The sequence below is a fragment of the Neodiprion virginianus genome, chromosome 3, assembly GCF_021901495.1.
Source record: "Neodiprion virginianus isolate iyNeoVirg1 chromosome 3, iyNeoVirg1.1, whole genome shotgun sequence".
NCBI classification, from domain to species: domain Eukaryota; kingdom Metazoa; phylum Arthropoda; class Insecta; order Hymenoptera; family Diprionidae; genus Neodiprion; species Neodiprion virginianus.
In genome coordinates this window covers 8,492,485-8,511,097 of record NC_060879.1, presented here as the reverse complement: position 1 = coordinate 8,511,097, position 18,613 = coordinate 8,492,485, and the positions used below count along the sequence as shown (strand labels likewise).

General features: G+C 35.7%; 1 protein-coding gene across 7 annotated transcripts in view; it reads right to left on the bottom strand.

Moving 5' to 3' along the window:
- The window catches only part of LOC124301442 (ras GTPase-activating protein raskol), a 241,148-nt gene that overhangs the window by 89,905 nt on the left and 132,630 nt on the right, over positions 1–18,613 (bottom strand). For 4 of the 7 annotated variants that reach the window (XM_046756480.1, XM_046756473.1, XM_046756474.1 and 1 more), the window contains one exon: positions 8,667–8,783. The exons of 2 other annotated variants lie outside the window; for them this stretch is intronic. In XM_046756480.1, coding sequence (XP_046612436.1) covers positions 8,667–8,783 — 117 coding nt within the window. Of the gene's footprint in view, positions 1–8,666; positions 8,784–17,618; positions 17,988–18,613 lie in introns of those variants that run through there. One more of the 7 variants, XM_046756483.1, reaches the window with a different exon arrangement.

Below are 18,613 nucleotides of genomic sequence, written 5' to 3'. Positions count from 1 at the left end.
ATAAAATAAAGTGTCTCGATGGGATTGCACAGAAATAGTCTTCTCGATAAATAAGTCATCACAGGTTGAAATCAAACGGTTCATACCTACAGACTTTTTGCCGTTTTGATTAAAGCAATTTGAGATGAGGCTCTTGATTATTGACATATTTTACTCTTTTACAAGTATTATAAATTCTTAGAGAATTCATGCGATCGATATTCAATATGTGATTACCTTGTAATAAAGTTAACAAAAAAATATCGACTTTAAAACGGTCGACCTCTTTAAAATTCTCCGACACTCGTTTCAACAATTTGTCGTATATTTCTTAGATTTGTTGTGTATATTGTAGAACTAAAGAAATACTAGACTATACAGGGTAGGTAAATAACAATAAAACACAGCGCAGTTTAACTTGAACTGCAGTCAAACGAGACGTTTGTTTTTTTTTTTTTTTTTTTTTCGGTTTGATTGTGTGTAAATATGATATCGATGAACAGGCTGTAGATTCCTCAATCTAAAGTTAGGAAAGGAGAAAAAACAGTTTGAAAAATCTCCAACAGTGCTGTTTGCACCAATAATATCGAACGGAAATGAAACAACATTCCGACGATGTATTTAAATTAAAAAAGAGTGCGGTGTCGTGGAACACCCGACAGAAGCGAAGCTTCTTACGCTTTTTATATAAAATCCAATTGATTATCGCTTTCTGAGCACAATATTCATCGCACAGTATTTGTAGAAATTTTTTACTCATATTTTATATATATGTATATATATATTAGGGTGGGCCAAAAAAATCGACTATTTTTTTTCACTTGGTACTCCGAAAACTTGGTTGGTAGAGACCTCAAAAACATTCTTTCGAAGTATGATCTCTTAATTTTAATAGGAAGGTCCTCCGCCTCGCGGTTTTCTATTTTTTTCTTATGGTGAGGAAGAAAAATACATATCTCGGTATCTACTATTGCAAATAAAAAATGTGTATCATATTTTCGTAGTAAATTGAATTCTCTACAAAAAAGGTCTCTTACAATTTTTTTGTATACCTGACTGTTCAGAAGTTATTGAAGGTTAAAGTTTGATCATTTTAAGGTAGATGTCTTTTTTTTATAAATTTTATAACTCTTCAACAAAAAGTCATTGTAATACGCGCAACTCATATTTTTGTAGGAAATTGAATTCTCTACAAAAAAGGTCTCTTACAATTTTTTTGTATACCTCACTGTTCAGAAGATATTCACCGTCAAACTTCAATGCACACTATTTTTAACAGTGACGTCAGCTGCACAAGACAAAGAGACGAAGCGATAGGATTTAAAACAAAAATCCTCTCGAGCAAAACATTTTATGTATAATCTGTGAAAAAATGTTCTAAAATGTTCTCTGAACAAACGCCATAAAAATAATAAAGAGCATGATTGGGATTTCAAAATATAAAAAAAAAAAAATTGTAAAAATACTAAAAAAATGATAAATTACGAAAAGTTTTTGAAACAGAGAACTTCTATAGTAGTTACGTCGACGACAGAAACTGAAATTCGTACAAATTTTCCCGAAACTCATGAATTAAATTGAAATTGTTTGAATTATTAACAAAAAACTGTTAAAAATAGTGTGCATTGAAGTTTGACGGTGAATATCTTCTGAACAGTGAGGTATACAAAATAATTGTAAGAGACCATTTTTGTAGAGAATTCAATTTCCAACGAAAATATGAGTTGCTCGTATTAAAATGACTTTTTGTTGAAGAGTTATGAAATTCATAAAAAAAAGACATCTACCTTAAAATGATCAAACTTCAACCTTCAATAACTTCTGAACGGTGAGGTATACAAAATAATTGTAAGAGACCTTTTTTGTAGAGAATTCAATTTCCTACGAAAATATGATACACATTTTTTTTTTATCAATAGTAAATACCGAGATAATCCTTCTTCCTCACCATGAGAAAAAAATAGAAAACTGCGAGGCGGAGGACCTTCCTATTAAAATTAAGAGCTCATACTCGGAGAGAATGTTTTCGAGGTCTCTACCAACCAAATTTTCGGAGTATAAAATGAAAAAAAAATAGTCGATTTTTTTGGCCCACCCTAATATATATGTATTACAGTATTACCCGCGATGCCTGTCGCAGTTTTCTTCTCTAGTATTCTGTCTCGCTGAATCACATGGGCAACAATTGGCGCTGCCCAGCCAATGAGGAGCGTTGCAGCTTTCGTAACGTTTCACTTTTTATGAGTTAGGTCCCCATCGCAAACGTGGTGTAACGGAATTTTTATTCCTATTACAAGGATTGGAAATGAATATTGAATACTTTCATCGATAAAAAAAAATTCTCTCGTAACCTTGTCCCTTCGACAGAAAATGAGATAGAACAATGCAGCAAAATCCTTAAAATTACCTGGGTGTAAAGGTATAAAAACTTATCACGAACCATCTCATTAAGGATTTCGCCTCGTTTAGGCCTTTTTTCCTTACTTCAACCGTGTTTGTTTGCAAACTATGTATCTTTGTTTTATCACGAAGAATATTGAAATTTAATAAGAAACGTAGATTCGATAGACGTTTATAGTTTTTCGAAGAGCGCACTCCATATTTGCTCTAGTCAGATAGGCGTTTACGGTTCGGTCGTCGTCAAAGGAGTGAGAGTGAAAAATTGCGAAGTCGGAAATCGTCAAAGTAATCACAAAGGTCAAGAATTCACCTATGGGCTCACCTACTAAGTCAGTCAAGTTTTACTTTGAGTTAGGCGAGCGTATTCAAACTGTTACAGTGGGGTGAAAAAAGCTTCGCCTCAATATTTCTTACCGAATTTCAATAACACAAACCGAGATATGAACAATCGGATAAAAGGTTTCAAGTATAAAATTTTGAAAATTTTTAGCCTTCAATATTTTTACTCCGATGTTTTCACTCCTTTCCCAACTTTTCACAGACAAGCCTTTATCCTTTGAAAATAAAAATCTCGGGGAAAATGATGACGTATGTGCATACGTGCATGCATACAACGAAACTGATAAATATAGATGGGTATCTGCTTTATAGAAACCACAGTGGTCGCAGATGGAATTCAGGGCACGTACGCTCAGCGCCCACTGTTGCTGATGGATGGATGGATGGATGGATGGATGGACGAGTGTGGACCGTAGGTGTGTACCTACGTGCAACAATTAGGTCGTTAAGGTCCGATGTTTTAATCATCGCATTTTTTCAGCAACCGATTGTACGTACGGGCAGTCGAGTCGGCTCATAGGCGTGGATATTGCCAGATATTTTTGACTCAAAATGCAAGGCAAGCTCAAATATTGCAAGTATAATTTGTGTAAACGTTAAGATTTATTCAGCTAGTGGCAAGTTTGAAAAATAATTAATTATTACAAGAACAGAAAAGATGAAACCAAGTTTTGAAGATTTATGAAACTGAAATTGGGTCTTTGGATTTGAAAAATAAAAAAAATATCCACAAGTGTCTAAAACAGAGAAATATAAAATAATTAAATTGTATTCTCGATTGTTTCTGTATAATAATAATTGCGGATGTTGCGAGCAATTGAATTTCACTGATTTCGTAATATACGGATATAATACCTTAGCATGTGTGACGTCATATTGTTGTAGTTTGAAAACTAGTGTAATGTCGTCGATTTTAATTTAATTAAAAAAAGCCAAAATATGACCTACTTATTTTTGGATTCTCTGCTCGATACGCATGTACAATTTTTTCATACAAATACCCAATTGACTCTGTTAACTTTCGACCGGGAAATGTCTCTCTATTAATAACTAAGAAAAAATGAAAATGAAGAATCACTCAAAAAATAGAGCCAATTTATTTTCCAACAACTTCGGAACCATATCGTATTTATAATTCATGTTTTCAATGCTACAATTTTTCTGTAAGTAAGATTTTCATGGATCAGGGGTACTTCCAATTTCTGAATACTTTTGCTGTAAATCTCCGGTGAAGGATCTTTAAACAACGGTTAATAGATTTTTTCGTTGTAAAATATAAATCAATCATTTACATTTCGTAAAGAATTGAATTATTGCAAACAAAATGGACGAGGGTTCGTTAAAATACATTTTTCTATAACGAAATAAAATAGTTCTGATTAAATTTTGTTTCGTAATGTTTCCAATTCCGACACTTTTTTTAATGAACTCGATACCTCAAAGCATGAACATTTAAAACATGTACAACAAATTGCAGGTAGAATCGTATTGAAGATTTTCCAGAGAGCAACAAAATTTAGTTGTATGCGTTAGATATGTTTTTAACGCAATTTTTATTCTATACCCAAATTTCATAAAAGTTTAAAAGTGATTATAGAGGATTTTGAAACTAGGCGAAATTGAGTCGAAAAATAAATCTCACTTAATAAAAAGGGTCATGTATTATGGTGGAATACATTGAAGAACAGTTGGATTCGAAGAACACGCGTTCGCACGTAACAATATCGGCACGGTGTTGGCAGATAAACGAGAGGTTAGTGCCTGTAAACGTGATTCGCATTTCTCATTTCACCCGTGCGAAATACCTGCGACCTATCGCATAATTCACGGTCTCTGTAATAGTTTGAGGAAATAATTCGTTGCGACGTGAAACAACAATATACGAACGAGCTGAAGATTTCATGATTTGGGGATTGAAACGACTTGGGTCATTTAATCGAACAGCAGGATTAAGGACATTTAGAGAGATTACTGGAGAACCGAACCGAACGATAAGATTGTACTTGTCATAGCGTAAGGAGTAAAAATGTCCAAAAATTAATCGATTTTCTATTAAATCGAAACTTTTTTCCTGATTAATCGAGTATAATCGATTTCGTTTTTTTTTTTCAAGATCGATTTGTTTTTTTAACTCCCATAAACAACGCTATATAATATCAATATATGTGATTAAAGCATCAATTATTATCATTGCCTTATTTACTCATAGACCTATTTGCTATAATGAATGATTTTTTTTTTGCAATTGACGAATATTTTGAATGAAACTATCAAACAACGTTTCTGGTGTTTAACCCTAGATTGCCACACCGGGGTCCCCAAGACCCCAGAGTAATTTTGCATAGCCCGGTCCTTGTATAATGAAAAGGAGTTGAAGGAAAAGTTTGGGATTAACTCAGTAGTGACACGGGTCTGAATCGAGTCCGGGGTCTCCGAGACCCCAGTGTGGCAACGACGTAACTTTCTCGAGGTTAGGTACTTCAAATTCAATTCATTTTATGTTTATAATATTATATATTTGTTCAATATAATATTTTTTCCGCATTTTCAAGATTTTTTTTTTCCAATTGAAAAAATCATAGAAGTCGAAATTGACGCTTCGTGGTTAGAGCTCTGTACTGGCCAGCTTGTCTATTGCCAGGTTCAAGCTGAAGATCTACCGTGTAAACATTTGTACACAATAACTCAAAACAAATATTACTAACGTATTTTACAGTCAAAATATGCAAATCCGGAGTAAGACGCGCAGCTGCGAGAGTCTTACCTGTAATAAGAGCGCTTTCATACTTCAAGTTTTTACTAGTAATAACTTAAATCGAATTGTCATTATATTGATTGAAAAATAAAACTAATAAATACTTTATATTACACATGGACATTTGTAAGATCTCGTTTTCCTTCCAGCAAATGTAAAGTATTCTGTATCGTGCAAATCACTTGAAACGTAAAAAGTGGAAAATTTGTCAGATTGACCACTTGAAATTTTGTTGATAATATTGAAATATCGGATCACCACATTTTTTGTCCATGCTTTGCAGTGTGCCCATCAAGATGCTGAACGAATTTTTAAAACGGGCAACTAGCACAGAAGATATGAATTCTTGAAAAGAAAGTGTGAACTCGAGATTTTTCTCGCGTTTTTGGACTTTCTTTTCTTTTTAAACTCGTACATCTCAGAGTTGTTTCGTTCTATCAATTTTTTTCCATCACAGGGCTGTTCCTTGATCGATTCTTGATCGACTGAAAAAAAAAACTTGAACATTTCAATTTTAACTGTAGTTATGGAAAAAAATCCGAATGGAAACCACGAGATCCCGGTGTGGTAATGACACAGGAAAAAGATAGATGTGGCAATCTAAAGTTAAAACTACATACTGAAATTTACGAAATTTTGGTTTCAAATGCACCGTCTCAAAAAAAAAAAAACGGAATAATCAACTAATCGTTTAATTTTTACCCATTCAATCGAGTCGTGTTCGATTATTCTTTTGGACTCGATTGATCGATGCATCGACTTATTTTAACTCAGTGGTCATCGCTAGTAAGGAGTAAGGCGTGCGCGAAACAGGACCAATTTTCGTTCAAGGTCGCGCATTCCACCAATTGACGTCACGGCAAGTCATAGTGAGCCTACAGCGCAGGCGCATGCGCGCGTACGAAATACAACATAACCTCAACTATACGTTGATACGCGCATAAACAAACGTGGTGGGTCGTGCAGAGGTAAAATAGTATTCGCATTTCCACTATTCGTGCACTGAAGAATTTAGTCAATGTTTCATGTGTAACATTCTAATCTACGTCGGAATCTTTCAACAGTTTTAAATTGATTGCTTGTTTTGACGTCAACTGACAAAACTTTTCCATTGTTTCGTCCGAAAATCTTGGTATTTGCAGCGTGAGGATCTGATGCATAGAAAAATTAAAACGATTTAATTAGAACCATCAAGTTGACGTTCGTAGCGTTAAGAGATGAAATTACCAGTGTTGAATTCGCTTTTTGCACAACTGCTGAGAGTTTAGGAGACGGAAGATTACACAAATCAATTGTCCTACTCAATTAACTATAATTTCATCCCCGGCATGTTTTTTCCCCTACAAATATTGGATGGAAATTTTTATAATATGCAAAAATTAAGGTACACCTTGATTGGGAGAACTTGCGATGCCATCAATTATAAAAAAATATTCATTTCTGTACAATCCTTAACAGATATTCAACAATCTCAAATGTCAGTTTACGATGACATCTTGAGAAATAACAAACAAACATTTGATTCAATTCCACCGTCAATTATATATTATCTAGCAAAGATATATTAAAATATATATATTTTTTGAGTTAAAAAAGTTTCTTTCAGTATCAGAAGCCTGATCCGTAAACCTAAGAAGATCATTTGAAATGAGACAATAACGTCCTGTGGCAACTCATCATTTTTTTGCAAAAATGTTGCCAGAAAATAAGCACACAAATTCAAAATGTTTTTTAATTATATCGGTAAATTGATGAGATGATTTTACGTTCACTCGGCGGTAAAATCCAGGTCAACGTAACCTTTCAAAATTGCTTGAATCGGCGTCCATAATATTTGTGTGTTTTATTATCAAGTACCTGAAATCTCAGCAAAGCTTGAGATGTAACCTGAATTGAAAAAAAAATAAATAAAAAATTTGTTACAATTGTACTACAAAATTCGAGTGAAATGGATATCGTTACAAGAACAGTTTAAATATTGTCGGAATTGGAAGAAAATCTGGTACAAGTAACCATTTAGTGTAATAATAATTATCAGTGCTATATTTCCCGTTTATTTTGCAACTGTTTGTCTGGTTAACTGCAGTTGTTTAGTTAAACGAGGTCTTAACGTCAATTTATTATTGCACAAGCATGTAATTTGTCATAAAAGTTGCAAGAAAGTATCGTACGAATGACCATAACGAAAGGAATAATAACAAATACTAGAATATTGTATTCACAACTACAAAACTCATCGTCATTTTTTTCTGTTACGGTGAAAAATGCCAAACAGTTAAAGACTGCGTAATAACTAAAACTAAAAATTTATGTCGATGCAGTGTTGTGGAAACCACAGTCAATGTCAAACGTAGCCTTGAATATTTTCAAGCCATCCACAGAACGAATAATTTGTATAATTGAGCACGGCTGCTTTTGCGCATGCGAAAATAGAAACGCGCCTAAAGGCATATTTTATCAGTGTTTTCCTATCCGTTTTTATACCCTCAACGCGTGCGACGGTTAAAACACGGAATAACATTATTTTTAAACAACGTGTAGCAGCTACGGCGACGTTCAGTAGCGTAACATCTTCACTGCTCCTGGATAAATTATGTTAAACGTATAATAGGCATACCTATAAGAATATATATTATATACAAATATAACCATACTTATGAGAATATATAATTATACATCCATATCTCGGCCGATGGCCAACTGTATATTATTGATAATTCCCGGCTAACATTAATGGGATTTATGGATTGTTTTTCACCTAAATATAGGAGATGTTGATGCATAATAATCCCAGAAGTAGATTTTGGTGAAAAGCCAAGGATACAATATTCGTCCGAGCGCCGGGCTGCTTCGGTCGGGGAATTGAAATACGGCTCTACTCGCATTCCGTAAACATTCGCTGGCCAATATTATTCTCGGCATAACGTCAATGCGGATAAGATCTCTTTCGCAGCACAGGCGATAAGCGTAATCACGTAATTTCCAAATCCGCGCGACGAGTTGCGATTTGCTGCAATAAATCTTAGAACGATGTTAAAGCGCCTCGAGTGGTCGAAACTCGAACAATATCCGTGTGAGTTTTTCACAAATCAAACGAATGATTTGTTAACAATTGTACACATCTGTGATTATAATGTAGAAACTATTTATTTTCTGTCAATATTTTAATTATTCAAAATTATTGTCAACTTACACTCCACCACGATGTGTACGGTCTCATGTTCTTGGAGAGATATGAGGTCGGACCTTGGATTATCCTTCCGCCAATTAACGTCTCTGGGTAAAGTTGCCACTCTCCTTGCAAACGGGGCTAATTTGAATGAGGAAAAATTTCTTTTTATACTCATGCTACGTGTGTATACCAGACTCGAGAATAAATTAACACAAGTTGAGGATGTATGGGATGTACAACGAGGTCAAAAAGCGGTCGAAACAAAAAAAAAAGAAATATATGTGTATATATGTACGTGATAAAACAAAGGCTTAGAAAGTCCCACTTAAGCTAATATAGTTACGTACAGAAAAAAAGTCTTGGAGATACGAGATAATATTTTAAACCGCATAATATTAAACGTAAGCACCTTATGTTATGTTCACAATTTCAGGGAAATAACATTGTTTAATAATTTTTTATCAAAACATCCACACTGCTTGTACGATTTTTATTGAGAATACCTTTAATCAAAATTTTGTATGGAACTCCGTTCATCGTCCGAGTCGGATTTTGACTGACAATAACGTATTGATTGCTAAATCAGAAGTTTCATCATCTGTAATTTATAACGATCGTATACATTGAATTTTTTTACCAACCGACCAGTTTGTTAACAAAAATCTATCTCAAATGATTCGCAGTGAATTCATTTATGAATAAAACAGACCATCGTTCGTCAAAATTGAACGAGATTTATTGGTTTTTTTTTTTTTTTTTTACAATAACAAAGTAGAACAATGTAATTTCTCTAACGTTGTTTACAAGAGGATGTTTAAAGTTGAAATTGATCGTTAGCATGTTTCGTTCTCCAGATTACAAGAATTTTTACAATCATCAATTCGATGAGGGTTAGTTAAACTTTTTAAACCTTTGCTTAGTCATGTTTTTATTCGACATATTATTGCGCTGACTTTACTTTCCATGCATAAATATCCTCAAAGCAGTTAATTAAAAGCAGTGAAAATTATAGGTTAAAGATTGAAAAGGAAGCAAAAGCGGATTGTGAAGTACTGAAACTGGATCCTGTTGCTTTCTCCGTTTTCGCGTACGGTAGCACAATGAGTGTAAACCACGGTCTTACATACAGGTCTGGTAATTCCGGCACTTTTGAGTGATAAGGGGTGTCACCGTTAGTGAGGCACACGGTCTTGTTTCCTATCTATCCGCTAGGGGCGCCATTGGCCCGGGGTATGATAGATATAGATATATACCGATAAGATAACCTGCTCATCGAAGTTTTTGACAGTTCATAACTCAGTGTAAAGTGTGTAAACGGTGGATCATCTACACAAGATCTCAAACTGTCTCAAAAGTTGTGAGCCCTCGCTTGATGTTTATGGATTTTATTGACTTAAACATTTGAGGATTACGTTGAAATAAAACAATTATCACGCCCGCCATGGAATGCTAGTAAACATCTCAATAATTTTTCATTCGCATTCTTCTTCATTTTTGAGTGTTATTCAAGATTGTTGATTCCGAAAAATCAGCTGTTCGGATCTGATTTATGATTGGCTCACCCCGAGGGGGCAGCGCTGCAGGCGGCGAAGACGAGAACCACGGTTTTGCCTCAATATCTGAGTCATTCCCCACTCTACTAGTTTCCGGACCTGTATGTAAGACCGTGGTGTAAACTTTTCCGCGCCGGACAATTCCCATGGCGTTGAAAGCCACAGTTTATCATAATCTCTTACGCAAATAACAGAAAGATAATGAAAATACTGACGCGGATGAATATCCATTTTGCCAATCTTTAAACCAGACATAAATGTAATATGTAATTGTATTTTACATAGACTCTAAATTAAAGACCCATTATCCTGACACAGAAAGGTATGCCATATTACCAGTGTTTCTAAAATCATGTTTTTTTTTAAACTGAATTATTACTTACACAAACAATTAATGCTCGTAAACTTCGTCTGACTCTGTTAATATTTTTCTCGATCATCAGTTTACGTTCTGCTTTCGCGTCTACACGCTATATTTCCTCATTTTTAATAGGAACCGTAGAAATGCGAATTCAGAACCGGAGTTTCGTGATCAGTCAGTACGATATATGCGCATCAACAAACGAATGTTCAAAAGAAAGCTCGATTTAATCTTTTATTGCAAGAGCTAGGTACAGTTTCCTGCAATCTTCTACAGAATTGATTTTCTTGTTGATAAATGTTTGGGGGTGTCCCCTGAATATAAATCCAAATTGGCGTGACGGCGAGGAAGGGGGGGGGGGGGGGGGAGGTTCAAGCTTCGGCCACCATCTTGGAAAATACGTTTTACCAAATCTATCTCGAGAACCGTGCATCTTAGGATAAAAAATAGTACGGATCGTTCTCGTAGAAAGTAAAATTTCCCTCAACTTTTAATGGAAACTTTTTTTTGCATAGTGCATAGGTTTTTGATTGTAGCAAGGCAAAAAATTTTCAGCGTGGTTGATGAAATATTAAAAATGGTGATAACCAAATTTGTAGAATATGAACTTTCCAAGAAACTTTATTCCAAACTTATTTCCATAAAATTTATTATTTGACAGCTACATTTTGGTAAACCGCATGAATTGTTGGTGAAAATGTTATTTATAAGTACACGGAAAACATTTCATATCACATGAAACGGCAAAAAGTGTCCGAAAAAATGACAATACTGTGTAGCGAAGCTAGGAAAATTATAAATAGTACGAAGAACTACGAAGTAGGTATTTACAGATCTTTTTTATTTGCATGGGTAGAACGTCTTGTGATAAAAAAAATTATCAATGCAGCCAGATAAAGTTGTTCGCACATCGCGTCACACGCATAAAAAATATGAACATCAACAACAGCAATGAGAAGGAAAAGCAAACTTGAAGTAAAGTTTCTCGGAAATTTTATGTTCTACAAATTTCGTCATCGCCGTTTTTACTGTATCATCAAACGATAGCTGTATATTTAGCAAAAAACCATTCTGGGAAAAGCTTGCCGTTCCATAAATAAAAATGTATGCGCTGTACAGAAAAATGTCAAGAATTTCATAACCTAAAAGAAAGGTGTCTATCGCATTTGTCGTACGATGCAGAGTTCACGAGATATTTGGTAAAACGTGTTTTCCAAGACGATGGCTGGAACTGGAACTCAACCCTCCCCCCCCCCCCCCCCCCCCCGTCTCGCAAACTTAAATTTATACTCAGGGGACACCCCCAAACATTCTCTACCAAGAAAATTAATTCTGTAGAAGATTGCACCAAGGACCTAATTTTCTCGCTCTTACTCCTCAACTAATGGCCGTATCATTGAATTTCAAAGACCTCGCTTGTCATTCGTTGTATCATGTGTACGTGGAGTTTTGAAAAACAAGAAATTGTTCTCATCGCTTAAATGTATATTTCAATAATTTGACGAATTTAAGTGAAGTTCCCATCGTTTGCTGAATCTCTGTACGTAAACACGCGACGCGAGAAGAACAGAGCGGAAATACGTCAGACTATCAGCCATGATCCAGGCAATGCTATCTAATCTAACATTCGGCTGGAAAGTGTTCTTTGTCTCGGAAAGGTCAGGAACCTTCGCCGTCAACAATTTGGTATTTGAAAATCATACTTCGTTCTCATCACCTTCTTCTATCCTTGCGTAGTTCAGTAGGATTGGTAAAAAAAATCTAATTTTTTCTTCACAGATAAGTAATATTTACTGTATTGATATTCGATGTATTACCACATAAAATAAAATAAAATTTTATGTAGAAAAAAGGTTAGTTTCAAGAAAACTTTTCCAGGGCCGCATGCTTGGAAAGCATACTTGGGTTTGAGGTGAAGTTAGATTCTGTTACGGAGAAATTACGTTAAAGAAAAAGTGACGGAACGAAGCGTTGTTATAAAAATAAAATCAGTATTATTATCCTGTTGTCAAGATTGTATGATACTGTAAAATACTTGTGAATTTTTTTTCCTTCCTCGCTTTCTTTTCCTCCAGATTTTCATATTTGTTCCAAAGAACTCAACTCGAACGACGATTGTCACGTTTAAATGTTATTGTGAAAGATTCATTAGTAATTAAAACTGTACCCTGTTACGTTACTGTAAAACAGTAGGATGGACATTCAACTTGAATCTTCACAGGTTCACTGTCAACGTTCGTCTCAGTACAATAGTTAAATATTTTTGTCTTGCCACAAAAAAAAAAAAAAAAAAAACTTTGATCGATCACGTGATGCTTTGGGTGCAAGAACGAAGCTCAATTATTTTCCATTTCCCGAAAATGCAATACAGAATAATGAGCTTAATCCTCCGTTATAACCGTATCTCTGTAAGACTGTTGTAACTCGTATACGCGGAGGTCATTGACCGTAACTGGTTGATCAAATGAAGATGATAATTGGTTTAATTAATTTACTACGAAAAGAGGACATAAATCGATTATCGTGAGTATTTTCTTGCGAGGTGAAGGAAGTCAGCGTCTCTCCGTTAACGCACACTTATTTACAACCTTGTATTCGTGGCATCGGTAAAAAAACTCGTCGAACGCGAAGACCGTCGACAGTTGGTGAACGGTAACCGGTCGAAATTTAATGGTACAAGTACACCGATATTTCGGCCAGTCCATTTGCCTGTAAAAACAGACGGAACGCGAGACCAAATACGTACTGACCACTTTAACTATCACCTGTAGCGTCGTAAGCTTCTAGCTTTCCACGTATCTCACATGAATCTTGTGATATCTTTAATTTCCCGTATCCCAAACAACTGACTAGATAAAGACCTCTCCTTGGTATATGTGAGCGAGTACGGTACAATATAAGTGATCATGATATTTTTTCCTCGAGAAAAGAAAGAAGCGACGAGTCGAATGATGTTTGAATTTCACAAGTTGGCTGGTTAATAAATTCACTGAAGATGCGTGAAACTTTGTAATCTGTCACTAGTCTGATAGTGAATCATTATGGAATGTCAAGATTGGCATGACGAGGTCAAAAATATCTTTTATTTCTTCGAATCGCGAAGGAATGTGAATTTTGCTCGACTCTAATGACTGGAAATATTACATTATTTGCACTGAAAAAAAAAACAACTTTTCACAAGTAAATACCGTTCACGTGTAAAAAGCAATTTCCTTTAACTGTAGATTCTGTCCTCACTAACAATAAGTTGATATCATTGGGATGCCTTTTTCTACTTCTAACGCAAAAAGAGATTCTTCTGTTTCTGCGGTAACATCTGACTAGTTTTTTTTCCGTTTTTACGTTTAACTTTCACAACAAACATATAACTTCTATTAAGGGGCTCACCTAGTGCGACAGCCTGAAAAAGAGGCGATTTTTGGGAATTTAAAAAAAAAAAAGTACTGTATCAATTATTTAAAAATTTCAAGGGTATATTTATACATATTTTAAGAATACACAGTAAAATTTTTGAAGAAAAATATTAAGCATTTTTCGAGTTACACGCGATCTCCGACGGCGCTGAAAAAAAAGGTTCTCCACTGCTGCAGTGATTCCGGCCTTCTGCGTGGATGAACCCTAAAAAAAAAAAAAATTCTAGTTGAACTAGAAGATATTGTCCGTACAATGACCTACGGTCGGAAAAAAAAATCAAAAATTGACAAAATGGCGGCGTTTTTAAAAAAAAGTTGAATTTTACCCAAAATTTTAGTCGTTTTTGGCCTGCCAAAATTCGATTTTTGATCAGATCAAAAAACTGGTAGGTCATTGTACGGACAATATCTTCTGGTTTAACAAGAATTTTTTTTTTTTAGTTTTCAGCCACGGAGAAGGCCGGAATCACTGCAGCAGTGGAGGACCTTTTTTTTTCAGCGTCGTCGAAAATCGCGTGTAACTCGAAAAACGTGTAATTTTTTTCTTCAAAAATTTTACTGTGTATTCTTAAAATATGTTCAAATATACCCTTAAAATTTAAAAATATTTGATAGAGTGGTTTTTTTTTTTTGTTAAATTCCCAAAAGTCGCCTTTTTTTTAGGCTGTCACACTTGGTGTGCCCCTTAAGACGATATTTTGTGATGGCACGTGACTGTATCGTACCACTTGAAAAAAAGTATGCCACTAACCTCAACGTACCAATTAAATTGAAGTTACGTTCATCGAAAAATAGTAATTACTTTTTACCCTGAACTGTCAAGAGCCAACAGGATTTTCTCGTACTTAATTACAAGTGTTTTGCGCATAACTACTACTTGAGCACACTTAACGATATTTCCTACTATTATTTTCAATACTAATTATACGATGTACGTAAACTTTCACGCGAAGATCCTCAAAAGCCGAGTTTCAACTATAATCTCTGAATGTTGGTTTTCAAATAGAATAATTCGCCCAGGTGAACATTTGTAATATTCAACTATTCAAAAACTTTCACCTACCTATCGAATCATTCTCATATCGACCACCATTTTACCCGTAGGACGATGGTTAAAGAAACAAGGATGAAAAAAGCAAGTACAGCACGTGCAGGGCGAGGAGGTATTTGGTCATGCATCAGGTGACAAACTATTACAATGATTACAAGCAATTTCAATGGCTTTCATACGATTCGTGTGATTTCACGTAAGTTCAAAGTCATTTTAACCGATTTCAAACAATTTTAAAGTGACTGCCTTCCAAAGCGGTTTGCGATTTCAAGGAAATTCACATTTTTCATGCGATTTCAAGTGATTTCATGCGATTTTAAAGTGACTGCTTACTTATCGCTGGCGAGTATCGGCGAGTATCGACGAGTCTTTGGATACGTAGGCAAAATAAGCTAAATAAGACAGCAAGAAGCGAGTGTACTCGGGAGTTAATGGACCCACGCTGCTTTCCAAAGTGGTTTGCGAGTTCCAAAGCGAATATACGTGCGATTTCATGCGATTTCAAGCGATTCAAAAGTGACTGCTTTCCAAAGTGGTTATCGCGTCGCAACATATGTACAAAACGCTAGTGCCCAGAAAATTGCGACCTCGAAATATGACATTAGAACTGGCTGCACAGTGGCCACGTTCATTTCCATTGTACGTACACGTAGTTGAACGGTAAGTTGATCACTTTCATAGCCGAGGGATGAGGCAGGGGTGGTGCAATAAAACTGTATCCGCGTGTTGCTTGGAGTTTCCAATTACAGGCCGTACCTGCATGGAACGTGGAGTGAGAAATGGGCGCCAAAGCTGGTTGAAGAGTTTATATAATAACCTTTGGATACGAAGACTGCCTACACGCTGCTAGACAATGAAGCGTCGAGTGTGGACAAAATGTGCGTGAGTGTGCAGTGGAAGATAGAGGATAGCGGGCATCCAACGCCTCGGAGAACTTGAGGAGAAACTTAAGCCCTCGTTCAGTGATTTGGTTACCTGTGGCCTGCACTACCTCCAGCGAACAATGGACTTTTAAACCTAGTCCGAGACAGTTTTTACATGCCTCGTGTTGGGTCTGTTTTTCCTGATCGTTTCAACGTCGTTGCCAGAATGAAACAAGCCTTATTAGCCTTGGCTAGGAGTCAATGAAACTTCATTTTGTTTTAGGACGATTTTTGAGGGTTTTGCACAATGCACTTGCAGATACTCGAAGTTGGACTATCATCGAGTTTTTGTACGTGGTAAAATAAAAGTATTTCTTCAACACGTGCTTGAAACAGATCATTTCGCATGCGTGTAAAGTGGATAGAGATTTGCTCATGTCGTCAAGCGTGGCGTCGTTACCTCTCTAGGGACACAAGGTTTGTTAGGTAAAACGGCGATTTTTTTTTCTAGAAATGCAAATATTGACTGCAGGTATAAAGAACAACAGGGAAAAGAACTTGAGCTTTTCTGTTCACTCACAAAGAGATCCATAATCCATTGTTATCAAGTTGTGGATATTCTTGGTATCTGGATTCTCGGAATTATGACAATAATCATTGTTGGTAAACACCAAGAGTGAACAGAGAATAATTGGTCTTTTGTTCAGGAGCGTATTTGTTATTAGATTCAGGGGTACGCCGCATGAGGGAAGAAGATTCTCGAATCTTTGCCAAACAATCAGCGATTGGCGATTGGAATCCGAAGACAAACGATGCAGACGTAGTTGATTTCACACAAAGCATGAAAATTTGTAAAAGTTTTCCGAATAACTAAGAAATGATTGTTTGTTTGGATAAGATGATGAAGAATGAGTGTAAGTTTTTCAAAATTCGTTAGAGAAGGAATCGGTAAGACGATAGACACGTAAAAATTTCAATATTCGGCAAAGTTTGATGAGGCACCGATGTTTCTTGTGACGGTCATGAAGCAGATGCAAGTCGAGTTAGTCATCACTTTGTCCGACCAAGATTATGTTAATATCCAACACTCCGTATTACAGGATGAATAACGTCACTGTTAGTTCCATTATTGCAGAGACCTAGTGCACAGTCATCGACTGAGTTAAAACTATGAAATAACGGAAAAATGCGGTTATAATTATAATTTACATGGCCACCGTACAATCAGCCATTATTTCAACACCAAATAACGACAGTCGCAACATCATTATGTGTACTCGGTGTTACTACGACTCACTCATACATGACACGTATAATCTACGTAAATGCGTCAACAACAAAACGGAAAAAAGCATTGCTGCAGATCCGGCAAGAAAAGAGTTACAACACGAAAAACAGAAATAGGGTTTCTTTGCTGTTGCTAAACTTTCACGAGTCCAAAAAAACGACTCTATTAATTCGCTCGCTTCGTCGATCGTATTGGTAAAATTTTAGCTGGGCTCAAAAATCGTAAAACAAAATACAAAAAATCATTCTTCATGCTTGTGTTAGGCTATCTTTTTTTCCGGTCAGCTACAAGGACGTCTTAACTTTTATTGATGAGAAAAAAGAGTGTCATGGAAACGAATAAAGTTATAAGGAAGCGTCTTAATTAGTAGCAGCAGCAGGACCAGACACATGAGTGAATAAACGACAAGAATAAAGGCAGAAAGTGTTTTCCCACGGTACTTACATATTTCGTACACATCCTCGTTTAATAGTAAGTCAAATTTTTTCTTCTTCCGGCGCGTTATGAAGTTCCATGCCTCACGTCGATTCATTTTATCCAGTAAAAATGTGAAACAATTGTACAGGCTGTACAACTTTTGGACAATTCACTTCACAGGTCACAAGGCGATTGCGTGTCTGTGTGTGCGTTGTTCAATTAGGCAAACTCCGCGTAAAAAACACTCGTGACTAATCGCGAGTCAAGGACACTGTGGGATTCCTCACTCTTTAAAACCGAATAAAATTCACACAATCGTCTCCGTTTCTGCGTTGTAACGTATACACGTTAAAATGTCCAGCCGTTTACCGCACGTCGGCGTCTAATTGTAAGAATAACAATGATGCTGATGATGATTGGGTAGAAAAATAGGTTAGGTTAGATTCGGAGTACCGGAGTATGAATCAACTTCGATAAATAAGAAGAATAAAGCTTCGATCAGTTTCGAGTAATGAATTCTCTGGAAGACTCAAGTTTCCAGAATAACAAACAAAACTACTATAAAAAAGATCACTCCAGCTTTCTAAAACCTGTTTTACTTTACTGTTATTATTTCTCGGCATAATTACTCTGCAAATCTCGCAAGGTTTCAAATTGATTGTTCCCTGAACTTAAATCAATTCGTTCCTGGGCCGTCAAAAAAACTCAATTCTATCGTATGGAAAATTTGTTTGTCACAGTTCTTTTTCTCATACAACGTAACTTTTTTTTTTTTTTTTTTCTCGTCAAAACTGAATGAGGTTGAGCAGAAGGTTCTTAGGCCCAAATTTTGTCCCCACCTTTTACAGAAAAACCGAATAATTTTTCGGGAAAATATGTTATAATCAACTATCTTTATTAAATTATCACCGATTGTACATAATGTTTGATTAGAAAAGTTGGGATGTTCGATAATCAGTTAAGACGTAGCTGAATCTGCATTTTCATGAAATTGGTACATACGACCAACTTCCGACATGACA